The 27124-nt window shown below is 41.7% G+C and overlaps 1 protein-coding gene across 3 annotated transcripts in view; it reads left to right on the top strand.

Moving 5' to 3' along the window:
- ajap1 (adherens junctions associated protein 1) overlaps window positions 1-19486 on the top strand; it is a 203707-nt gene extending 184221 nt beyond the window's left edge. For 2 of the 3 annotated variants that reach the window (XM_033048087.1, XM_033048086.1), the window contains 2 exons: window positions 4711-4837; window positions 17375-19486. In XM_033048087.1, the coding sequence (XP_032903978.1) occupies window positions 4711-4783 (73 nt within the window). In that variant the 3' untranslated portion in view covers window positions 4784-4837; window positions 17375-19486. The remainder of the gene's footprint in view (window positions 1-4710; window positions 4838-17374) is intronic. The other variant, XM_033048088.1, reaches the window with a different exon arrangement.
- The last annotated feature ends 7638 nt before the right edge of the window (window positions 19487-27124 follow it).

Here is a 27124-nt window from a genome sequence, read left to right as displayed (position 1 = left end):
CATTCTCCAATTCCCTTAAAACACCAACACTCCTGGTCTCCCAATTCCCCCTACTTCCCTAAGGTTTCTGGTCTCAGAATCCTCTGACTTCTCCAATATTCCTGCTCTCTCATTTCCCCAAAGCCCCCCATCACTCTCCAATCCGTCCATTCTCTTAATTCTGCCCTCTCTCCACCCCAGCACCAAATACCAGTCGCCATCATTTCCCTCCACAGGCCACATCAGACAATAATTGGCCCAGTCCATAGACAAAGCACTGGGGGACCCATGTCCAATTGTGGCTGACATTTTGTTCTATCTGAGTCCTTGGGTCAAAGCTGGTGAAGCTTTGTGCAGTGGGACGGTAATCTAAATGTGCAGGAAGAAACTGCAGGTGCTGGTTTAAACCGAAGATTGTCACAAAAAGCTGGAGTAACTCAGCGGGTCAGACACCATCGCTGGAGAAAAGGAATAGGTGACGTTTCAGGTGGAGACCCGAGGATCTGAAGAATGGGTTCGATCCAAAACGTTACCTGTTCCTTTTCTCCAGAGATGATGTTTGACCCACTTAGTTACTCCAGCTTTTTGTGTCTATCTTCAGTGATCTAAATGATCGTTGCAGTCTGATTCTTCACTATTTTAGTCTTGGGTGCGTCACAAATTCTTGTTGAAACTCTTTACCTTTCCTTTCTTCCTATCTTTTTACCATTTCCTGTCCATATTTTTAAAAAATCCGCTTCCATCAATGTTTCAAAGCTCAGTAATAATCGCTTTTTCAACTGGTATTCTTGAAGCTTTAGTGATGAGTGAGAATTACTTTTTCCAATTTACTTCCTTAGAGCTTTGCAAAGTCCTGTATCTGCCGCCTTGAAATAATCTGTTTGTTCGTTCTAATCATTGCTTATCTTTTTTCTTTCGCTTTGTAGTTCAATGTGGTGCTGTAAGTGGTACACTCTATCAATTCTAATATAGGTTTACATTGGAACATATTAAATGTTCCATGCGTGCAAACTTCAACAAAATGGCAAGTGTAGAGTCCCCTTTGTATCCAAGCTGTGCCGCTAACTGTGATGCCATGTGAATTACGTTATACATATCCTTCACTTAAAGCACTGGTAGAACCATTGTCTCTCAACGTCAGGGTGTTGCTTGTGTGGAGTTTGCATATTCTACCTCTGACTGTGTGAGGTTACCCCGGTCTTTCAGTTTCCTCCCGCATGCCAAAGATCAATGGGTTTGTTGATTAAGTTGGTCATTGTGCCTTGACCCTTGTGTAGAGTGGTACAACTCGGGGAAAGTTGATAAGAATATGTATTGGATTAGTGTAAATGGGTGGTTGATGCTTGGTATGATCCTGGTTGGCCAAAGCAGCCTGTTACTGCTCTATATGACTCTTTGAACTCTTGGGAATGGCAAAACAATAATTGATTTGAAATCGAAACCAGTTTGACTAAATTATTCCTGGGAAATTCTTGCATACGGTGCACCATTATTGCCTATCTCAATCTATAACTACTTCGTACCCATGTCCTGTCAGCTTCAGTCTGTCAACGTCAGTCTGAAGAAGGGTCTCGTCCTGAAACGTCACCCAATCCTTCTCTCCAGAGATGCTGCCTGTCCCGCTGAGTTACTCCAGCAGTGTCTAACTTCCTGTCAGCTTCTTCTCAGTTATGCCCAATATATTGCCATTATTATCAGAGTATTTAAACCAGTCTTGTGCAGAACTGTATGTAAATCTTTTCAGAATTTTATGTAGACCATCTCTGCTGGGGCTTTTCCACCATCAGTCTTTGGAACTTGGAAAATAATACAAGCAATTTCTATGACAGGCTTTCTTGTTATAAGACTGCCTCGAACATATCCCTCTCCAAGGAATTTTATATTCCATTTTAATGATTCCCACAATTTATTACTAATGTTATACTAAAGCGGCCATAGCTACCGGGGCCTTTCTAGTCACCATTTTTAAAAATAAGATGGATAAATATTACCTTCCTTCCAATCCCTGGGAATTATCCAACATGAGACAACCTATTAAAAAAACAGACTTGGAATCGCGTTTCCCTGAGGTCCCAAAACCTATCTAAAATAATACCTTCCTCTCACTTATTCCTAGTCTTATTACTATCATTTAATGTTATTATTTGGACATCAACTTCATCAAACTCATGTTAATTTTCTTATTTAGTATGTACACAGCACTCGGTGACATCTTTATACATTTTCCCTTAAAATGCAGTCACCGACTGATGAGAAACATAGTTTCTCCGTTCCTTCCACTGTTATTCTGTTTTCCATTAACTTTTTGCTGATCTCTTTGGAGAGATCTGTTTATTATACAATAATATTTGGATGAGAATAAGATGCTTTTAATTTAGCATGACATTTCTGTTTTCATCATATTAATCCTTGCACATCACCAGCCAACCACTATGTTATTTTTCTCAGCAGATTCCTCTTTTAACATTGGGTATATATTTACCTTTTTATGTTTGTTTTTATGCCTTTAAAATGTTTTGATCTGTTTTCGACATTGATCTCATCTCCCAATTGCCTATTGAACTTGGTCCTGAGTTTGCAACCTTTACTTTAGAGAAACAGCGTGGAAGCAAGTCCTCCGGCCTACCGTATCCTTGCCGACCGGCGATCACCCTATACACTAGCACCATCATTCACACTTGGGACAATTAGCGATTTTTACTGAAACCAGTTAAACTATAAATTAGTATATCTTTAGAGTGTGGGAGGAAACCAGAGCACCCGGAGAAAACCTACACGGTCACAGGGAGAACATAAAAACTTTGTACAGACAGTTCTCTTAGTCAGGATCGAACCCAGATCTCTGGCGCTGTAAGGCAACAACTCTACCGCTGTGCCACCCAGAACCCGTTAACAATGTACTGTTAAAAGCAGCCAACATTTCAGGGAAAACCTGGATAGAGCTGAATGTATAAAATAACTTACCTCAAAGAGGGGAAATCAAGCCTCCATGATTAAACACAAATCTGTAACCTGTTACTTTTTTACCACTGGATTCAACTCCAATCATTTTTTTTGTAATCATTATTTCATTGTTATCTCTGGGTACAAAAATAACTCGTATTACTCAGCGGAGTAGTTATGTAATTCCAGACTTTGCTCAGAGAATGTCTGAGCAATGTCTGAGCTGGACTCAGCCGAAGATCCCTGAACTCATACAACACGAATTAGATTATGTAGGAAGGAACTGCAGATGCTGGTTTAAACCGAAGATAGACTCAAAAATCTGTAGTCACTCAGATGGTCAGGCAGCATCTCTGGAGAAAAGGAATGGATGACGTTTTGGGTCGAGACCCTTCTTCAGACTATTGATCTCAGATTATCTCAGCCAGGAAAGATGTTGAGACACAACAAGGTTGAGGGGTGGGTAAATGTGCAAAGGTGGAGATGAGAAGCTTATTTCCCCTTTCTAATTGCTATTTTTACTTTCGTTAATAGGTAATATAATAATGTCATAGAGTGTTACAGTGTGGAAACAGGCCCTTCAGCCCAACTTACCCACACCGGCCAACATGTCCCACCTGCCCACGTTTGGTCCATATCCAGATTGGGATCAGACAAGCCTAACAGATGAATAGCGGTCACTATGGGCAAGTGCCCAGGAGTCAATGCCTTCAGGAGAGGAGAGGGAAATGCTGTGTGATGAGAGGAAAGCTATGGCCCACGTGAACAATACATGTGAAATGACAATAACAGATGTATTTCTGGGTCCTATCCTGGAAACACTGGGTGTTTCAGGAGAAACCTTTGGAGAGCAATTTCCATTCACCATTTGGAATTCCAGTCTCACCTTGACAATTGCTGATGTTGGCATCGCACTGAAACCTTTCACTTCTGAGACCAATTTATGATTTTCTAACTAGGAATGGCAACCAGCTTCTCAAAACTGCAATTAGTGAATTATTTACTTAAAACGCTTAAGAATTGAATTACTTATAATCAAAGATTTTTATCGTTTACTTTTGTAGGGAGGTGTTCCCTTTATAATGTGAGAGAGTTGAGGCTACCATCCAGCACTGTGAGTGAGAGGATGCGGTCGAGACGAGATGGCGGCTCATCTTGTTGGACTCTCAGTTAGGCCAAGCAGTACATGCAGTGGTGGAGAGAAGGCAATTGATTGCTGTACGCCTTCACGGTTGCCCAGCTGACCAAGTGGGATTCACTGGATGCAGCAAATACCTGCATGAGTCAGCCTCCAATATGTCCCCGACCAAGGATTTTTATTGCAAGAAGCTAACATATCATTAAATAATCACTGAGTATTGTAATATTCAATTGTAGCTTTACCCACAATCTACAAACATTCTGAGGTGCTATGGTGGAAGATTAACTGTGTATGAAGATATTAAGGAAAAATAGACCCAATTTAATTGATTAATTGATTATTGCTATTTGTTGTTATTAAGGGTATCAGACTCCTAATTTTTAATGAATTCCATGAAAAGGACAATTTTTTTCACTTGAAATTGAAGTTATTAACAAGCCAGGTTTTGGGGGCCTTGATTGGAAAACAGACTTTGTTTGAAATGCCTAAAGTATCTTTGTTGTTAAAGGTTAGAGGTCGATGCTCTAATAACTTAAGGTGCCACTTTACGCAGAGTTTTTCTTTCAAGCTGAGCTTACAGCAGGCCAGGCCTGCTTGTTGTGTATGACGTGCAAGCACGTGCAAGCCCATTTCTCTGCTCACTGCAGAACGCCCCCATCTGAACGGCAGCTAATCCCAGTGCCCTTCGTCTCGGAGAAATGGTTTGAAATCTCCTGCTGACTGACCGAAGGCTCTTACTCCTGGGCCGGGGTGACGTCACCTTTCTAATTCTTGGTAAGTATGACTCTCCAGTTTAGACCATCTGCTCCTTTCACAGTTATCTGTTAACATTGTCCAAGGCAAGGCAAGACCAGATATCAAAGAGCAAATATCCAGTTCAATGGGTTCAATTACATTCCGTGTTATCCTGACAACATTGTTGATATTGCCATAAACATCTTCCATCAATGATTGGCAAAGCAGTTTTCATTGACCTCAATAACAGTTGCATTCCATGATAGACACCAATTCCATTTCTTAATTTCTTAATTAAAATGGCATCCTACTTATATTGGTTGGGATTTCCAAAATTTCCAAAATTTATAAGGTTCGGGCTCTTTTATGTTCAGTTAACGTATATTGCATCAAGATTAAAATAGTTCCAACTTTCACTGGCTACTTGAGGATCTATTGTATAGTCTTTGCACATCCCCAATCCGTTCCACTTGTCACTTGAATTTCATGTTTCATGTACCTTGTGTTCTATGACTGTTGGCAGACCAATTTCCCTCCTGGGATAAATAAAGTTCTGTTGTATCTCATCGTATCGTATCATATCGTCCAGCAAACTTAGATCTTATTTAAAATCTCACAAAAAAAGTAAAATGTTGAATCATAATAAATGGCCCTTGAGGTGCATTCCGTTCCATTCAACACTGCTGCGGCAACTATAGTACCTCACGCCATCTGGTGATGCAGGCTTTCTTTTTAATTACACTCATGAGAAATACCTTGCAAACACACTGCCTTGAAAAACCTGTGTGAATTGTGATCCTTAATTCTTGCAAAGGAGCAAGGGACTTGCCTGACCATCAGTGCGACATAGTCTCAGAGGGAAGGTATGTAACGAGGCAAAAAAGCCTGCCTGCCCTATGTTTAAAGTCAAATATAAAATTAGAACTCATCACAGCAAAGGTTAGACCGAAGTATTGCTATATTTAAAGGGTGACCCAAAAAAATATGCATCATTTTCAGGAGAGCATTGTTCAAAAGATCAATTCATATTTGTCAGAATTAAAAATGTTGGAGGTCAGGGAATAACCTTTGAACATTGATTTGACAGAATCTGGCAATTTGACCCTAATCTCATGAAAACGTGGTCTCGGGAGAGGTGACCTGGTCTGCGTTTATATTTGATAATTGTGATACTTTAATTAATTTATCGCCAAGTCTTTTCAACTCCCCGGTGGATTGATCGGTTCGCTACATTGTTAATCTTGGTTGGACTGAAGGAATTGTGAAGTGAACCTGAGCAAACTTCCAATAAAGAAAAAAACGATCTTTTAAATCGTCCGAGTCGCACTTGCTGATGTTAAATAATTCTCGAGTTGTAGCATCCTTCCAAAGCGTGGCAGAATTTCAGCTGGTTTAGTAAAAGTACTTCCAATGGCGATGTTAAAGGTGAATAAATGCTTAACTATGAATGATAGTGATTTTCTAAAAGTGTTTGCATTTGTTTCTGAATGAAAACATAAACTTAGGAGCATTCAACAGATTAAAAAAAACAATTGTATTCCTTTCTTTGTAGATAATAACAACTTAAACTTAATGAAAAATTAGGAAGGGATTGGAATTAGTAGGAATTTGCCTTTGCTTTACCATTCGGCCCTGTATCCATTCCATTTTGTTTACTTTATTGATTTATGTTTTTAAAAAATGACATAAGGAACATCTATGTAGGCTAAAAATGAAGCAATGTTTCACAACCATACATGGTCTTTTCATTGATCTGTATATTCATTTATTTTCTGCATGAATTTTCATGAGCCTTACCATTTCATAACACCCAAACAGAATCTACTCCTTAGCCTCGTCACACAGCCAACATTGAAAAATGTTGCCATGGTGTTTCACAAGAGGTTAAGGAGAAAACAAACCTCATGCCAAAAAAAAGGATGACAAAAATCTTATTCACAAAGGTGAGTTTAAAAAACGGCATGGGAAAGCAGAAGGTATTGAAGAGAATGATATCAAAGCGTAGGATTGAGAGTCAAAAATGCTTATCACAATGGGAAGGTGAATCATAGGAGCCTAAAGGCAAATACACTTGCAAGGCTGATGGATATCTCTGAGAATAAGAATGAAAATTTGAAAAACCAGAGGGTTTCAGGATTTTAATAACTCTACAGAAATGTTAAAGTCAATGAAATGCAGTGAAACGGGTTGATGGGGCAGTGATGCTTGATTTTGGACTGAAATATGGCCACATAAAGTTTAGGGAGCACTGGAACTTTTGTTTTGGTTTTAGAGATACAGCGCGGAAACAGGCCCTTCGGCCCACTGAGTCCGCACCGATCAGCGATCCCCGCACATTAACACTATCCTACACACACAAGGGAGAATTTACACTTATGCCAAGCCAATTAACCTACAAATCTGTATGTCTTTGGAATGTGGGAAGAAACCGAAGATCTCAGAGAAAACCCATGCGGACACGGGGGGAAGGTACAAACTCTGTACAGACAACATCCTGCGTCGGGATCGAACCCGGGTCTCCGGCGCTGCAGGCGTTGTAAGGCAGCAACTCTACAGCTGCGCCACTGTTTAATCAATGGATGACGGTAGACAATCTGGACAGCATTGGACATAACGGAAGGTGAACAAAGAAGAGTGATTCGTTATGTCTTAGAGTCTTCATTCTTTCCAATCCCTTCACACATTCCCCTCTGAGGAATTATGGACTACTGCTGCTCATGAAGATTTTCACACAGGATCCATCATTTTCCTTTTTCTGGCATATTAAAAATAATTTGTGAACATAAAATGAGCAGAAGCCCCATTAGTGTAGAGTTAGGGTCATTTTTTTAACCAAATTATGAACCTAAGTCCGCAATACACACACGGTACAGCAAAATAATACAAAGTTCAAGTGGCGCGAAAATCAAAACATCTTCATTGTCAAGAGTCCAAATTAATCACCTTCACTGAAGCTAAGACTACTTCTACGCAATCTCATCTCTCTTTTCTCCCAGGGACCGAGAATCATCTCATGTCTGTTAATCTATCTTCATCCTATAACTCTTTTTGTGAATTTTCACCTTTCAATTAGATGTCTGAATGTAAAAGCTATGATGAAGGGGGATTTCCTCATAAACTATACCAGGACCATTCCACATACAGGCATTTGGGTGCCGCGAATGTGTGGAGCGATGTGGATCTGCAGCTCCACATCTTTCTTCATGTGTGTTGGAGTATTGGTTTATTATTGCCATGTGTGCCAATATACAGTGGACACACTATGCATGTTACCCAGGCAAATCATACCATGCATGAGTGCAATGACACCATCTATGAGTACAACGGGAAGTGTATAAAGAGTAAGGAAATGGAATGTAGAATATAGTATTATCGCTGCAGAGAAAGTGCAAATTTAAAAAAAAAATGCGTGCCATAACGAGGTAGATTGGAAGATCAGGAGCGTGAAGGGTTTGTAAGTGTATCTTCTATTTCACAGTTTTCATAGAGTTTTCGGAGACATTGCAGTTTCATGTAAAGAATAATATATGCCCGGGTATATGTTATGGTGTTGAATTTGTGAGGTTTTCTAAATGAGGATTATCAGTTGAGCTTGGATTCGCAAAATTTGTTCTCTAACTAGTCTGACTCTAAAATGGTCTTGAGGAAAATCAGACTTTTCCACTTAAGTTCATGTCTCGGTTATTTTTAAAAGTAACTAGGCTAAGTGCGACCCATTGGGCCCGCTCCCCCAATGCAATATTCCACCATACTGCGCATGCGCGGCAGCTGCGTTCAGAGTTGTGCCGTTGTCGGCTGAAATTAAGTTAAAGTTAATAAAGTGAATAGAGGACCCGTGGAGGCGTTTGTAAAGTAGAAGGAAACTTACCCGTGAAGCCGTCGGATCCCCGTTGTGAGGCCAGGCAAGTACACTAAAAAAAAAACATGGCGATTTAAAAAAAATGAAATTCGGGATCCCATTGTGACATCATGACGTTGTACGCTGCTGACGATCGGGGCAAGTGGAAAAGTGATTTTTGTAAAAGTGGTTTTGTAAAGTTTAAAATGTGAATAAATTGTAAAATATAACATCAATCCAAACAAAACGTGCCATAGCACACCCCAGGACAATGGTGGGGTAAGGTGGGCCAAAAATTGTAGCATTATCGTGTACCGTTTTGGGATCACACTTACACGCACGAACGCATGCATACAAACAAACAAGATGAGAGTTTTAATAATATATAGATATATTATGTCAGACAGTTCAGTTTGGTACCAACCAAGAATGATAAGATCCAGGTCTTGGTTGATGTCAGGGTTAAGATCCAAGCCTTGGTTGATGTCAGTCAGAGTAGTATCTGTTGTGATGAAATGGAGCTCCCACCCTAGTCATAAGTTTAGTTGAAAAGCAGGCACATGTGGATGCCTCAGAAGGACTTAATAGATCAACCTGAAACATGGTGATGAGAGGAAAGACTATTGCCTGTTATAAACAAGGGAAGTTATTTATATGTAAAATATTGAAGGACAGTTAACATGTGTTAACGTGACTCAAGATCAATGTGAACATCACATTGAGTCATGTTAACACATGTTAAAATTGTTCTTCAATATATTCCCTTCCCTTAGCTATAACAGTGAGAGGCAATAGACTATCGTAGGAAAATAATGGAAGCCATTAAAGTAAGCTTCATGACGTCAGCTACAGAACTGATGATGTCATTTGTAATCTATAACTTTCACATCAAAGTACTTGGACATGAACTCACATTTGGCCCATTGTGTCTACTCCACCATTCAATCATGTCTGATCTCTCTCTGCCTCCTAATCCCATTTTCCTGTCTTCTCCCCATAACCCTTGACACCCGCTCTAATCAAGAATTTGTCTATCTCTGCCTTAAAAATATCCACTGACTTGGCCTCCACAGCCCTCTGTGGCAATGAGTTCCACAGATTAACCACCCTCTGACTAAAGAAGTTCCTCCTCACCTCCTTTCTAAAAGAGCGCCCTTTAATTCTGAGGCTATGACCTCTGGTCCAAGACGCTCAGGCCAGTGGAAACATCCTTTCCACATCCACTCCATCTATGCCTTTCATTATTCTGTAAGTTTCAATGAGGTCCCCCCCCCTCAACCTTCTAAACTCCAGCGAGTAGAGGCCCAGTGATGTCAAATGCTCATCAAATGCTAACCCACACATTCATGGGATAATTCTTGTGAACCTCCTCTGGACCCTCTCCAGAGCCAACACATCCTTCCTCAGATACGGGGTAACTGAAAGTTGGGCAAGAATTCAACAAAGGGGCAGGTATATTTTAAGGGGAAAGCAATACATTTTGGGCACGAAATGAAGTAGTAGGTGCTTTGTTTACTGTTCAAATATTATATAATTATTTAAAATATATATATATATATATATATGGATGCACCTCAATGAATTTGATATATAAGGACATATAACAAGTCATTAATTTTAATATATAATTCCAATAAATTAATTATCATATATTCTAATATATAAAAGTGACAATAAAATCCCATCTGTTCAATTTGTCACATTAGAATTTAGCAACTCTGATAATTAACCACAACTATTACTATTGGCTCCTTTCACATATGATTTGCAAATTGCTCAAGGAACTAATTAAAAAAAATAGGGTCAGTTTCTCATTCAGTTGCTTTAAAAGGGAAAGCTATTTAAGTGGGAGAATGCCACTTTGGGATTGAGCCATTATCAATCTGCCCAGGAAGAGCAAATTATCATAAGAGATATTGGAATTGAAAGTTGGATCAGTGAAGAGGCATTTTATCCCACTTTGTCTAATTTTACATGATTATGTGACTCTTTGAATTGAATTGTTTTACAATGAAATTGTGCTATATGTTAATCAATAAACTGTGCACGACTAGCTACTCCATAGAATGTTCCCATTTGAAAGCCTTTCAAATGTAAGTAAAGCCTGCCAGAATTTATGTTTCCCATATATTTTGGGTGGACTGACTACATTGGAGTTACTGTAGGTACTTCCAAGCTGGATAGATGCCATTGTCATTATGTTCATACATCAGATTGAAAAAAAACAACTAAGTTGACAAGTGTGTGGCAGTAAAATAAATAATTAAATGAAATATTTTATTTTTATTATGCTAATAGCAAAACTAATCAAAAAGTATTAATACTTTGTCAATGGAAAATGTTCCTCCTGGTTAAGTGAGTAAATGGACTATGTGATAACAACTGCATGCATTGAAATACTGAAACCATGCCAGTGGGTTCCACGTCCAAAATGACTCTTCAATCTGTATTGAATCTCCAGGCCAACACTTCTAATTGCCCAAGAGCCTAGGTTCAAAATTTACACTGCCTAACAAATCAACCGACATTCTCTCCATCTACTCTTGTGCCAAACAGCATACAATTCATCCCATGCTACATCCTCTCAAATGTTTCATCTTCTTTCGTATGGTGTTTGGGTAAAACAGAAATGGGTGGAAGCACTCACAGACCAGGCCGAGTTATAGGTCCTGGACTCTCCATTAGAACTGGGAAACGGAGGAAATAAGTTAGTATTTAGTCACACAGAAGGCGGGGGAGGGAAGGTAGAGCAAAGGGAATATTTTTGATAGGGTGAGACTAGCGTGAGTCTAAAGACTTAAGGGCGGCGCAGCAGTAGAGTTGCTGCTTTACAGTGCTTGTAGCGCCAAAGACCCGGGTTCGATCCCAGCTGCGGGCGCTGTCTGCACAGAGTTTGAACGTTCTCCCCATGACTGCATGGGTTTTATCCGAGATCTCCGGTTTCTTCCCACAATCCAAAGACGTACAGGTTTGCTGGTTAATTGGCTTAGTATAAGTGTAAATTGTTCCTAGAGTGTGTAGGATAGTGTTAATGTGCAGGGATCGCTGGTCGGTGCAGACTCGTTGGGAAGAGCCTTTTTCTGTGCTGTATCTCTAAACCAAACTAAACTAGATCAGTTAATGTAGTCCTAGGTATTGCAGTTGAGTTCAGATCATTCTTCTTTATCTGTGTACGTTGTGTTTGTTTCCTTTGCTTCCCATTACACCCCATCCCCTCCCTCTAATTCACTCTGCCACTAAAAATTAACTTGTACCCTCGCTTTCCTGGTTCTGCTAAGAGATCTGGACCTGGAGCATTAAACCTGTTTCAATTTCTACAGATGCTGCCGGATCTGCTGAGTCTTTCCAGGGTTTTCAGATTTGTAGCTTCAGCAGTCTCTTGATCGTCATTTAGTTTTGAGTTCCCATGTTAGATGCTATAATGATTGAGGTCTCTGAAGTTCACAGGTACTTTATTTCTATACGTTGAGGTTCTGGTAAACACTGTGTAAACCAGATATCCCATCGTAACCTTCAGGAGTGTGAAGGGAATGGCAACTTTATGAACTAGTGGGGGATCTCCAATCAGAGTATTTATAGTCCATAAACAACCATAAACCTAAAGTCAAGAAGCTGGTGACTCCTCAAGAAATAGATCTGGATGTTCACCAATGTAATAAATAAATGATTATTGCATTGTACATAGTTTTAAATAATCCAGTTACTCGAAATATTGCAAACAAATAGTATTTAAAAATAATAGCGGGTACACAAATATATTGGCATGGACTGCAATTGATAATCCAAACTTGTCTGCACTTCAAATGTTGCTCCACCTCAGGGAACTTGGACTTGAAAGCTTCAGCAGTATTACTGTTAGCAATTGAGTTTGGGCTTTGTAATGAGAGGTTCTATATAATCTTTTGTTTCAATTGACTGAGGAAACCCGGACACCGTGTGAGAGGAAAGCATTAGCCACTTAAGACTTGAGATGGGGAGAAATTCCTTCACCCAGAAGGTAGTGAAACTTTGGAATTCTCTGCTCAAATATATCCTGTTAGAAACTCACAGGATACATTCATTCATAGCTCAGACTGATCGATACCTGGGCATTAAGGGAATTTGGGGATATGAGAATAGGGCTGGGAAATGGCACTGAGGTAGAAGATTAACTATGAACAAGATGAACAATGGAACTGGCTAGAAGCATCAGATGGCCATATCCTGTTCCCGTTTCTTGTGTCCTAATGTTAAAGCTGGTGCTTTAACAAGGTGGCTAAAAACCTTTGGATAATCAGCACTTACTGAAATACCTGCTCACGCTACAGGAATAGGTCTGACTCAAGAGGTGAGAGTGGGCCACAGGGCCACAGCTAAAACCAATGGTTTATTTCAATATTGCAGCAAACTCCATTGCTCGGCGCATTGCCAGGCAAATTCAGACCCACAGCGGTGCCAGTTAGGACATTAAGCTCGCTGGCTGATGGGGTAAAGAGACACTTTCAAATGGCACAATTGCAGGAGACACTTCTGTCAGTTTGTAATCCAGCGAATACTTTATTGTCTGTCAGATGTGCAGCCATTTGGCTGCCACAATGGTACCTTAATCCAATACCCAATTCTCAGTTGAGTTGAGTTTATTGTCACGTGTACCGAGGTACAGTGGAAAGCATTTGCTGCGTACTAACCAGACAGCAGGAAGATAATACATGATCACAATCGATCCATTTACAACGCACAGATACATGATAAGGGAATAACGTTTAGTGCAAGGTAAAGCCAGCAAAGTCCACTCAAGGATAGCCCAAGGGTCATCAAAGAGGTTGATAGTAGTACAGCACTGCTCTCTGGTTGTGGCAGGATGATTCAATTGCCTGATAACAGTTCTCTCCAGTTCCCCAGTGAATACTTATTAGTCGGCCCTTAAAACATAATTTGTCCTTGTTGCCCTCAGCCAGTACCTGATATGGGAACTTACAGTATGTATTCTGATTTCTAAACTTGATTCCATTGAAATCAGTGGACATGAACTTTGGAAGCAGGTACGAAGTGTGAACGCTCCCATATCATGCCTTGACAGCATGTGACCAAGGACAAATTTCTACCTCAAACTATCTAGTCATGATCATGTTACTTTTAGGAGCTTGCTTTGTGCTCCTTATATATGGTATAGCATAGATTGAGCAGAGAAAATACACCTCAGAAATGTCTCATTAGATGGAATGAACTTTGAGACATTAAAAAAGTTGTTATCTAAGTGCACGTTGTCTCACATTTTCTTAACAATATGTATCTAACCATCACAGTTGGGGCGGCACAGAACCCACTCCTTACAGTCCACCTTATACAACACACACTGACCATTCCTCTGCAACTTTCTTTTCCAAGTATGCGTCCAAATACCTTTTAAATGTTATGATAGTTACATGAGCTGGTTAAATGTTCTTTGCATAATCCAGGTTTTATAAACGGATTCCACAATTGCTATTTCAGCAAGCATCTATTACATGCACAGTTGTCACTCAGGTCATTTGGCAGATAGTCTAGTATTTGATTGGATTTGTCTGGAATGTTCGGCCCCATTTATCTTAATCTTTTAAAGTGGAGTTAGGGAAGCAGCTCCCGGAGTTATTGTCAAATCAGATTTTCTACAGCCCTTCTGGGTCAATACATGTGACACTGATTAAGCCATTGAAAGACTCTGAGAATTTAATTGAGAAAGCCCTTATTGTTCAGTCACTGAGCTGTTTTGACTCTCACTAGATTGACTTAAAAATCGCAAAGTTATCTTATGTGACCAATGCATAGGGCGGCACGGTGGCGCAGCAGTAGAATTCCCACCTTACAGCGCTTGTAGCGCCGGAGACCCGGGTTCGATCCCGACTACCGGTGCTGTTTGTACAGAGTTTGTACGTTCTCCCCGTGACCTGCGTGGATTTGTTCCGAGATCTCCGGTTTCCCCCCACACTCCAAAAACGTACAGGTTTTAGGTTAATTGGCTTGGTAAATTATGTGTAAATTATCCCTAGTGTGTGTAGGATAGTGTTTATGTGCAGGGATCACTGGTCGTTGCGCATTTGGTGGGCCGAAGGGCCTGTTTCTGTGCTGTATCTCTAAACGAATCTAAACTAAAATAGCCTCGCATCACATTACAGTGAATTGTGGCAATTGTGAGCTAAATCTCAGTGTTTATTTGGAAATAGTGTGGGACAAGCCAGACCATGTGCCATTGGGCTTTCATATGAGACTGACTGAGGAAAGTCAAATCCCGGATTCAGAGCAGATCGGGCACTCTGCTCTCACACTGTGTTAGTCAGTCTCCACGCTGTGTTGTCAACATATGAGCAGCTTATTGCTTCCACTCAAAGGAGTTTCACGGTATTCATGTGTAGGAAGGATCTGCAGGTGCTGGTTTTCGCCGAAGATAGACACAAAAAGCTGGAGTAGCTCAGCGGTTCAGGCAACATCTGTGGAGAAAAGGAATAGGTGATGTTTCGGGTCGAGACCTTCCTTCTGTCTTCAATCTAAAGAAGGGTCTCAACACGAAACGTCACCTATTCCTTTTCTCCATGGATGCTGCCTGGCCCGTTGAGCTACTCCAGCTTTTTGTGTCTATATTCATGGTATTCATAATTGTTTCTGATGGTTTCAGCAGCAACGTGATGGGAGAGAGATGTCACTGAATTGTCCAAGTGTCTCTGTCAGGCCTTGACTGGCTGCCCAAATGGCAGCCCACATGATCTCTCTTTGTTGGACACCCAGGTTTGCTCTTGCATGTGACAGGTCGGTATAAGCTTGAGGGGAAACACACACTGCCAGATTCCAGTTTCTGCTGTCTTGACTGTACAAGTGGGGTTTTGATGGAACTACTCTTATTGTGAGGCAATGCAGACATGCAACTTGCATGAAAGCCTCATCATGAGGCACCGTGTATTATATATATATAGCGCCAAGAACTGTTCCCGGCTGTGGAGATCATAGGTCCAGGTTTTCCCAGCTACTCCCTTGTGTATGTGCAGGCACATTGTACGCTACGCGGACTGTTACATTCCTGAAAGGCAGCACAAAATTCACAAATGCACAAATTAAACATATACATTTAAACGAGTGTAAAATTGAGCGTGTTATTTCAAACATATGCTTTGGCATTAATTAAACATTTATTTCAAAAATGCATAAATCCTACATGCGTAAGTTGCAAGGTGCCTGGATTCCGTTTTGATAAATAGAAGAGTGCTCAGAAAGAAAGAGTAATGCTGTTGACAATTGGCAAATGAATAGTCGACACATTTGTGTCACCTTTCTGTGCACTGTTTTACTGGGTACATTGAAACTACGTGGCTTAGCAAGTTCGGTTATGGTCTTTCAACTTGTAAACAGTACATCTTGGCTAAATCGCAACTTGCCTTTACATCACACTCGTGCCCCAGAGACGCAACCATGGGAGAGGGGACTGGAAGAGGTGGTTTGTAGTGGTGATTATGGTGGTGGTCTTGCTCCCCTGGGGCTCTTTCCACCCATCCCCAACTCACTTCACCTGCAGAAGCTACAGGCATGGCCTCCTCTACGATCTCATCCTGCTTCTGAATGTTACTTATCTCGACTGGACCGAGTTCTTAGATATGTGGGATGGAGCTAGCTCATGGAAGGATCTGAAACCAATGGAAGAGTGTGATGCCAATGGAATCTGGAGAGGACCAGGGAGGTAGAAGGAGGAGAGTGAACCACAGGGAGCAGGTAAACAGGGGAGGTAAAGCCTGACCTTCAGGGTTTTTTGCTGGTGCTGAAGGGACTGTTGTAGATATCAAGATGATGTCGTTCCTAGTGAGGGTTTCAGTGTCAGTAAAGATAAGATGATGATGGGGCAGATAATGTTGCAAAGGTGGGGCTTCAAGCGAAGCTGGGAGTTAAGTATGAATCCAGAGATGCAGACCTTTGTGTTGCAACTGTGTGAACAGCTGTCCAGGACGATGGAGATGGCTGTTCCAAGTTCCACCTTCAATTCCTTGAGGTGTCAATAGGCATTCTAGTGCATGCTGCAGGTGTCAAAGTGCCAGGTGTGGCATGGAACTCATTCTGGCCTGTTGATCCATAGCTCCAGGCTCCATCGCATGGAGTCCATCGCTGTAGTCTAAGCGCTGCAGGCTTACAGCACTGGAAACTTGCTCAGATGTTCTGCTAACCTGAGACCACTTCTTCATGAGTTCAATCTCCACACCAAACCCACCATGAAATACAGAACTGCATCCTCCAACAAGACCTTCTCTGATCAGTCAGAATACTTACACACAGACCACACTGTTGTCTCCACATTTTGCATGTAATCATTTTCATCCCATTTGTTTTTGTTTCTCTAGCTCTACCCAGTACTAAACCGCTTTGAATTTCTCCATCGTCTCTTTGCTTTACACTCCCATCTTTTCTCCCCTTGTCATCATTCTATTTTCCTTATTCACCTGCTTAAAGTCTGTTCATATTTATTAGCTCTCATTATGTCTCTCTCTCCACCATTGCTTCCTGAGGTGCTGAATGTTCACTGTGTTTTTCATAATTTCTAAATTGTAGATAGTGCTTAATAAATTGGCCCATCGCTCCTATAGCATTATCCTAATGCTCCCATTCTCTATCACTTTTCCTGCATGTTATATAAACTGATTGTTTCATCGATCTTGAAAGATATTTAGGATTTGGGCTTGGGTAACATTTTACACGGTTAATTCTTTCTTTCACAAACATGTTCTTTGTCTTCTTTTCCTCAGGATTCCACTGGTGAATCTGTGAAACACACGGATGTCGACATTTTGTTTGCGCACCCGTGGGACAGGGAGCAAAGAGAATCTTGTTTATTTTTGTAAGCGTGGATGCCAATAAAATAACATTATTTTATGAAGAAGAAAGTATGGAAGAAGTATTGAAGAATGAACCGTTTTGCCAGAAATTGGAATGGCGTGCAAAGTTGGGCGAGGAGAACGACACAGCAGCCAAATTCCGATAAGACTGATGACCTCTCAGAAGTGTCTACAGTGGAGATACAATCTCATGAACTAGGATCCACTACCAACAGTGCCATTAGATGCCACGTACTTAGAGACTGCAGGCTGGTACGATCCACTAACAGTACTTAACTCTTTGAGCAGCATTTAATATTTTTTGTCCGGGAGAAATAATATCTCTTCTTTCTGTAAATGGGACCCTACTCAGAAATGATATTTCCTAAAGTGGTGTTTGTTGCTAAAATTAAGTCTTGAGGCAGTGATGAGAAATTTGAATTCAGTGTTTTCCACTTGAACCAGAGTGTATATCGTGTTTAGCAGAGTTAATCATTTTTACTCTTCACATTCTTGGTTTATTTTCTGATCCCCTCTTATGTCCTGGCTTGCTTTCCCAAAAAACCTTTTATTGGGCTGTGGGTGAGTATCTATCCAACGCCTGAGAGAATGTACCAGGTTAACTCCTGTAGTTGTCCTTGATTCCTACCTCCCGATTCCTATCAGGCCTATGTCTGGGAGTCTTTTCAACACATTCCGCTGGAGGAGCTCATGACCTTTGAACTTCCATTGACCAGATCTTCTGGTGAAAACATGGCGGAAGAATGTTGCCATGGTGATGGATGCACGCACTGATGGCATTGCAATCAGTGAGGCCCCTCCGTCACTTATAGGCCTCAAAATTTATAGGTGAAGGTTTGGATTGGCGGATCAATTCATATTCTATGGAAGGGAACTTATTCATCTCAAATAGATAAAATGAAGCAAATCGTGACTGTTAAATCTGGTTTTCTGGTTATATTGGTGGTGACTGAAGATTAAAATGGAGAAAGTATCAGCCACCCCACCAATGTCCGAATAAACCCGCTGTACACTCATAAGGACTAGCTGATGGTTTCTCGCACTTCACTGCTTGTTTTTACCACGCTACAAAATGGCGCAGAGAGTTTTGATCCTCTGAGGAGCAAAGGAATTTTTATGTTTCTACAGATGTTTTATGTCAGTTTTTTTTCTTAAAATTGTGTTGTGCAAATACCCAGAGCAATGGAACACAGATCAAAGCATCAAAGTGAAGGACAGAGATCTGTGTGTGGACTACGAAGACTAAATAACTTGCACTTTGCATTGTTTTGTTGCGCAATGATGCTGTTATTGTCTTGCAAATAGTTCATAACCATGACAACTGTGGGGTTTTTTTTCCTTTCAGATTACGTGAATATCTCATTATATAAATTATACTGTGTAATAAAATAAAATTTCATTCAGCAACAGGTGTTTTCCGTGGTAGAATAAGTGGGCTTTAACCATGGAAGGAAAGCACTGTTTCTAAATGGTTTCTTGTTTAATGTTGAAAGCTAACTCTTCCCTTTGAGGTTACTTTTAACCTGGTGACAGGGGAGGAGCTAAGTCTACAAGTGTGAGCAATTTTTCGTTGCCCTGTTCCTTTGTTCAATTTTCACCCTCCTGCTCCAACCTTAAGACTCTGATCAACCATCTGCCCCTTCCCTGATCTTGCCCAAGTATCCATGCTTCATGTGTGAGCAGGACCAGTGGGATGTTGTCCAGATGTATACTTTCACTACAGAGTTACTGATGGGAGAGGACTATGAGGTAAGATTTCTGCTGTCTCCTTTACCCAAGGGATGCTGTGGATAGATTAAAGGCAATTTAAGTTTGAAGAGGTGTTAAGTCAAGTTCAAAGAACATTTCAAAGCTGAGTGCCAGATTTTGGGGTATGGAATATGGTAAAATTGTACAAATTGACGTCCTTTGATCATATTGGAGATTCAATCTGTGTAAAACCTATGCCTTGCGAGTTCCATTGTTCATATCCCTTTGTTATCATCACTTCCAAAGCCAACAATGGACCATTGTGGGCTCTACTTTTCCTGAGTCATCGGTGCCGGTTCTGATTTGTTCTGCACCTTTTCATACCTCTAGTTTCCCACTCCCCCGACTCTCAGTTGGAAGAAGGGTCTTTACCCGAAACGTCACCTATTCCTTTTCTCCAGAGATGCTGCCCGACCAGCTGAGTTACTCCAGAATTTTGTGTCCATCTCCGGTGTAAAGCCTGCATCTGCGGATCCTTCCTACACATAAAACTTATCAGCAGCTGCCCTCATTTGCCTTGCATGACCAGCTCCCAGAGCCAAACACAATTTGGCAAAGCCCAATGTGCTGGTTGCTAAAGGGGACTGATTGTTGCTGATGTTAGGTTACATTCTCAAATAGAGGCACTACTTCATAAGTAGAGTAGTAACTCTGGGCTAAGTTTGAAGCAGGGCTCAGACGATGAGAGGAAAATCAATTAAGGATTTAAACCTTAAACCATCTCTTTCCAATCATTTACCCAGCATTGTTCAGCTAACATTGACTCTCTTTAAGGTCCTGGTGTTAATTTGCGCCGATTGTCTGCGAAGGTGGTAGCTCACACGATTTGCTGACTAAAATATCCAGAGGATTCATTAGTCTTTGTCTGCTAATGCTAACATGGTAAATGCAGAACAATAGGCTTAATTGACTTTAGATCCAGCATGACAACTCAAATATCTTCTCGACCAAATCTACTCACTCCATGGCCCATTGGAATGGTCAGCTAGCCCAATAAAGGTTGCGATATGGGTGGGATTTGGACACTTCCATGGACCAACTGGCTGGGGGCAACTTTCCAGTTTCCATCCAAATAAACACTAGTTTATTCCCAAGGCAAAATTATTGCAAGCTCAGGCCCAGAAAATCATCCACACCTGATCATTACAAAAAGCTTGAAAATTAATTTTATCATTCTATCCCGGCCTTTGATTTTCTTTTTCGTTAAATGAGAAAGGCAACCCAGACAGAACTCACGAGATGATTAATCCTTTGCCATCCCAGTTGGATTAACAAGTTGTGAAAGAAACTGCTGTATGTTTTGAGCTGGAACTCAGACAGACCTATTGAAATTTGTGCCACTTCTGTTAAAAGACACACACACAGGCACAAACACGCACAGGCATGCGTGTACACAGAGACACGCACGCACATGCACACGCACATGCGCATCCAGATGTGCACACCCATGCGCACACACAGACGTGCACACACGGACGCGCACACACAGACACACACACACACAGACACAGACACACACACACACACACATACAGGCACATACAGACTATATGTCTATATCAGCCACAGGCACACACGGAAAGACACACACACACTGAAAATCACTATTGAGATAAAATGTTTGTGAATTGTTTTCAAGTAAACTCAAACCGCAATATTACACCTCAAGTCAAGTCAAGTGAGTTTATTGTCATGTGTCCCTGATAGGACAATGAAATTCTTGCTTTGCTTCAGCACAACAGAACATTGTAGAACACCTAAACCATTTTCTGCTGCACCTTTTTTAACTGATGCCTTTGCACCTCTTGACCACAACATTTGTTAATCAGATGAGGTATCTTCCATGCCACTCTTCCCAATTGTCCCTCAGAACAAACATTTTGCTCCAGAGAATGCCAAAGACGGAAACGTGGTTTCTGCAGAAATATCCACCGACGTTTTCTCTCTGGACAATGCTGCGGTGGTTGAGCAGAATCTACAATCGAGGGTACATACCAGCGTGACTGATAAAAAGCCGGCGTAAGACTGAGACTCTACAACAAAAGGGAATCTCCTAACGCCAAGCTTGAGTTTGGAAGTCCAAAACTTGGCAGTAAACCAAGTCAGGCTGATTTGAATGTTGAAACCTCACTGTAATGCAGGTGCTGCTTCATGGCAATAGGACTTCAAGCTCAATGAACCACGTTTTTTCTTTCCATTTTACCATTTGCATTCACCAAGATGTTGACCATCGATAACTGATTACTGATTACATCGATAACTGATAACTGAAAGCACCATGTTTTTAGATTATGTTTGACATGGTTTTAAAGATTTTTTTTTAACTCATCCTTTTACCCATTTTTAAGCATCACCACCCAGTTTTACTTCCTTGGTATATTTGAGTCCCCCACCCCACAAGTGCTAGGACTCAAGAGAGACGTCTTCCAGGAATGTCATTGTATTTACTCAGCAGCCTCAGTCATCGTAGATGTTGATCATAACTCCCGGGTGATCAGAATTAAAGGATGTTCCTCAGAATTAAAGAAGGAGATGAGGAGGAATTTCTTTAGTCAGAGGGTAGGTGAAGCTGTGGAATTCTTTGCTACAAGTCAATTGATATTTTTTAAGGCAGAGATAGATAGATTCTTGATGAACATGTGTGTCAGGGGTAATGGGGAGAAGGCAGGAGAATGGGGTTAGGAGGGAGAGATAGATCAGCCATGATTGAATGGCGGAGTAGACTTCATGAGCTGAATTCCCTAATTCTGCTCCTATTACTTATGATCATCTCGTAGAATCACTCAATTTTCTTAGCGACACAGTCTGCAGTTTTATACAAAGATGTAAATACTCCTCCCCCACCCCACAGTAAATAACGATACTGGTGTTAGTATGAACCTTGAACATGGACTTTTGGTCACCCTGATTTGCTCCATTCCTTGTAATTTAATTTGCTAATAATCAAACATTCATAGAAATGACTTTGCTAATCCAAAAGAACCCATTTCAACCCTCTGTGTCTCCACAACTATCCAATCAGAGGTAGACACAAAATGCTGGAGTAACTCAGCAGGCCAGGCAGCATCTCTGGAGAAAAAGAATCGATGATGTTTCGGGTTGAGATCCTTCCTCAGAAGCTTCTTCAGTGTCACCTGTTTCCTTTCTCCAGAGGTTGTGCCTGATCCACTGAGTTACTCCAGCATTGGGTGGCTATCTTCGGTGTAGACCAGCATCTGCAGTTAATTCCTGCACAATTCAATCAGTAGTATCTGCAGGCAGCTATTTGGTTATAATGTGGGAAGCAGAGAGCTAGCTTATACAATGTCTTCCTGGAATTTCTTTTAAATTAATTGTGAGAGAGCAAGTCACAACCCACAGATAATTATGCTTGCCCTATTGAGTCGGATAGATCATGAAAACATTGTCAGGGTACACCACATCGTCACTCCACCAGAACAGCCCAGAACATAAGTAGGAGGCTGCCCTCATCAATATGATCGGAAAATTTAAAGTCGATTTTTCCTATTCTGCTATTGTGTACAGAGCGCTGCAGATGTGTCCACAGGCAACACACAGATCTTTCTCACTGATCTGCAGCAACTTGACACCATACTTATGCAGAGGGAGTCCTGGATAGTTCATTGCACAGGAGTGGGCCACACATCGGGTATTCAGTCCACGTCTCTGGAATCTCCCTCAGACTGCCAGAGGTACTGTACAGAGATGGCTGTTAAACTGAGTTAACAATAGCCCAGTCTGAACGGTTTACGATACGATTCGATACGATAGAACTTTATTGATCCCAGGAGAGAAATTGATCTGCCATCAGTCATAAAAACACAAGGTACATGAAACATGAAATTAAAGTGACGAGTGGAAAGGATTGGGGATGTGCAAAGATTTAGGGGGGAGAGGGGGGGGGGAGAGGAGGGGAGTCAGTCTACCCCACGACAGAAGGGGGAGGAGTTGTACAGTTCGATAGCCACAGGGAAGAAGGATCTCCTGTGGCGTTCTGTACTGCATCTTGGTGGTACCAGTCTGTTGCTGAAGGTGCTCCTCAGGTTGACTAGTGTGTCAAGGATGGATTTAACAAGGATGGACAGTCATTGAATCATAATCATGGAGTGTACCGCACGGAAACATGGCCCTTCGGCCCATCCTGTCCATGTCCACTAAGCTGGCACACTGGGCTAGTCCCAGTTGCCTGCATTTGTCCTCAGTCCACTAGCCCTTTCCTATCCACATATCTGTCCTTCCGACTGAGGTGCATGTTGAGGAGAGAAATGTCCCTAGCTGGGGAGTGTGCTGTTATGTGGTATGTGTTAGACTGCGGGACCTCATTAGACTGGGATGAATGTTACTCTGGGAAATCATGCATTTTGCAGAGTGATCTTCCCATGATCTTCTCGGATGGTAAACCAAGTCAGAATTGCAAAATTGTGCGTCTTGATAACGATGAGCAAAAGCCTGCAACCAACCATGTGCTGGAGAAAGATATCTTACGTTTGTTTTATGAGCTCCTTCAGGTACCAGAGGCAAGTGTTCACAACATGGACTGACATGGGTTCTGGACATCTCCAATAATGTCAACAATGTCACTGTGGTGTAATTGCTTTGGCAGTAAATACTGATTGACATTTTGTATTAACAAGAGAAAACAATACTTTTTTTCCAAAATTGTGTTTACGCGGTTTTACACTCTCACTGAATACCTCTCCTGCATTTTAAAATTGTAACGTGTTACTCTAAGAGCAGTTTAAAATATTGTGTCAGTTGAATAATCCTTGTTTTTTTAATATCCTTTTGACTCACAAAAGGTGAAATTCTTAGCGTAAAATCTGGTCTATACGCTGCACTTCAAACTGGTGTTACATCTGCGAAAAGCACCAGTGACTTGCACACCGGGCCAATTTTAAAATATATTTTACTTAAACGCAAAGCAGTAAACTATAAGGTCAGAGATTAACGACAGCGGTGTTATCGATATACTTGTGTCAGATCGCTTTCTTTGGTATTTCAATAGCAGGCATTATCACATCGTAAACATGCTCACGGACAAATCCTCGCTTCACTATGTCAACAGCTTCCTTTAAAATGGCACCGTGAGGGGCCATGCCACAAACCACCAAAATGCTTGTAGATTAATGGCAAACAATCTCTACCTTATAGGAAGTATCTTTTATGAAAATTGCGACATATAGCCCGTATTGTACGCTAAGTTTTGACGAGGAAGAAAACCTTTTGCTTTCACCAATTTTTCTGTTGCAACTGAATGGTACATTCTGGTGTGGGAAACAAAATATATATATATACTTAATATATATCCATCTTCCAGTGAGAGCAAAGGTGCATTTTTTTCCTTGAGGAAACAGTTTAATTGGAGGATGGTTTCTATTTTGTCACTTCTGTAATTCTGAACTATATGTTTGAATGCACTGTAAACACAACCTGTACCAATTCTCTTGTGTAAGTTTAGTACTCTGATGTTGCTATTAAACCTGTTTAACAACAGTTCCCACTGCCTTTGTTCAGTTTAGTTTGGAAATACGACGTGGAAGCAGGCCCTTCAGCCCACCAACTCTGCGCTGACCAGCGATCACCCCCACTCTAGTTCCATCCTGCACGCTAGGGACAATTTGCAGAAGCCAATTAACCGAGGAAACCGGAGCACCCGGAGAAAACCCACGCGGTTACAAGGAGAACATGCAAACTCCATACAGGCAGCAACCGTAGTCGGGATCGAACCCGGGTCTCTGGCGCTGTAAGGCAGCAACTCTACAACTGCGCCACAGTGCCACCTTCACCAACTTTATGTAGCAACCTTAAGCCCTGGTGCAGGCCCATGCAGCAGGTTCCAGAGTCAGGAGTAAGAAGTCAACCAATATGATGCTTAGATTCCAGTTGGTGTTTCTAAGCTCAGGTTATTCCCTGCGTGTGAGTGAAGAGTGGGAGAGATGAGGCGCACCGTGACATAAGATCTAGAAGAAACATGAATTGGAACATAAGATACACAATGTACATATAGGTAGGAAAAGTGAGCAATATACGTACAGTTACAGTTACAGAGAGTACTTTACACAGCCCAGGATTTAGACAACAAAGTATGGTTACAAATAGGCCAAAGTCTGCAAAGGCAGCTAAGATAAAGTAAACATGACAAGTATAGAGATTGAAGAGTTTACACAGCATTTGATAGATTGAGATGTACAGGGGGGAAACAGGCCCTTCACCTCACCCAGTCCATGCTGACCATCAATCACCTGTTCACACTAGTTCTATGTTATCACCTTTCACATCTACTCCCTACTCAGTAGGGGCAATTTATAGAAGCCAATTAACCTACAAAATGCACGTGTTTGGGGTGTGGGAGGAAACCGGAGCACCTGGAGGAAACCCACGTGGTCACAGGGAGACGTGTGGACAGCACCCGAGGTCAGGATCGAACCTGGTGCTCTGGCGCTGTGAGGCAGCGGCTCCACCTATTGTACCAAGGTGCTGTTCTTGGGCAACGGTGCCGCCCTTTGTATAGTTGGGAACGAGTGTACAGAGAATATGCACGGATAGAATAAAATGGACAAAGCACTTGAGTGGGTTGGGAATTGCAGAGTCAGATCAGAGGGCGAGGCACAACTTATCCAGCAAGGAATGGGAAGAGAGGAATTAGAATTAAATGCATGTAACTTGGTTGATAGACAGAAACAAGCCCTAGTGAGAAGGAGAGATGGGCAGATGAGCACATTTGTTGATTAGCTCTCTCTCGGGATTTCTATGGGAACATGAAACTGCAGTGGTGTTGAAGGCTGAGCAGTACTCGGAGGGGGGAATGGCTCTCTGAGAATCCTGGCCTGTCGCAGCGAACCAACACAAGCCTCTCCAAATGGACCGTTGCCAAGCTTCTGCATTTGGAAAACAAAAGGCAGCAGGCTTGGCGTCCCCACAGTGGGGTGGACCTGGGAAACCAAAGCCAAGGGAAGTTCCAGATCCTGTGGTGAACAGGATCGTAAAGGTAATTGTCTTGTTTATTTTCTAACTCATGCTGCAACACCTGTAGGTAAATGGAGCATGCATGAAGGTCACTAGATGGTTGGAAATCCTCCAGCACAAAAAATGCTCAACCTGTGTGGTGCTTGTATTCTGTAATCATAGAAACATAGAAACATAGAACATAGGTACAGCAGGAGGCCATTCGGCCCTTCGAGCCAGCACCGCCATTCAATATGCTCAAGGCTGATCATCTAAAATCAGTACCCCATTCCTGCTTTCTCCCCATATCCATTGATTCCCTAAGAGCTATATCTAACTCTCTCTTAAAGCAATCATCCCCGGGATTATTCTCGGAAACCTCTTCTCGACCCTTTCCAACACCAGCACATCCTTCCTTCAGATATGGGGCCCAAAACTGCTCACAATACTCAAAATTACCTCCCCCTTGATATGTTGAACTGCCCTATTGTGTGCTGGCTCCCACTGCCAATTGAACTTTTTATATATCAGTTCATAAATTGCAGACATTGATTTGCATCCAGTGCAATGTGGCCAATCTATGCTCAGCAAGGAGTGAAACAACTTGAGCCTTTTTTGGGTTACACAGGACAATTCAATATTCAATATTCAATTCAATATTTATTCCATGTCATTTGAACCACAGTGAGGCTCAAACGAAACTCCGTTTCTACAGCCATACAAACAAAACAATTCCAACAAGACACACAAACAATTCAATTCACACAAACATCCATCACCGTGAATCTCCTCCTCACAGTGATGGAAGGCAAAGTATTTTCTCTCCCCTGCACCATTTTTCTCACAATGTTGAAGCCCCAGGCGGGCGTTGGAATGTCCCGCGGCCATTTAAAGCCGCGCCGGGCGATGTACGGCCCCGCTCTGGGTCGTTCCAACCCCGTGACACGGCCGGGAGAAGTTGCGTTG

This window comes from Amblyraja radiata, chromosome 31 (assembly GCF_010909765.2).
Source record: "Amblyraja radiata isolate CabotCenter1 chromosome 31, sAmbRad1.1.pri, whole genome shotgun sequence".
NCBI lineage: Eukaryota > Metazoa > Chordata > Chondrichthyes > Rajiformes > Rajidae > Amblyraja > Amblyraja radiata.
Note: the sequence above shows the minus strand (reverse complement) of the source record. Positions and strands in the feature narration are given on the sequence as shown.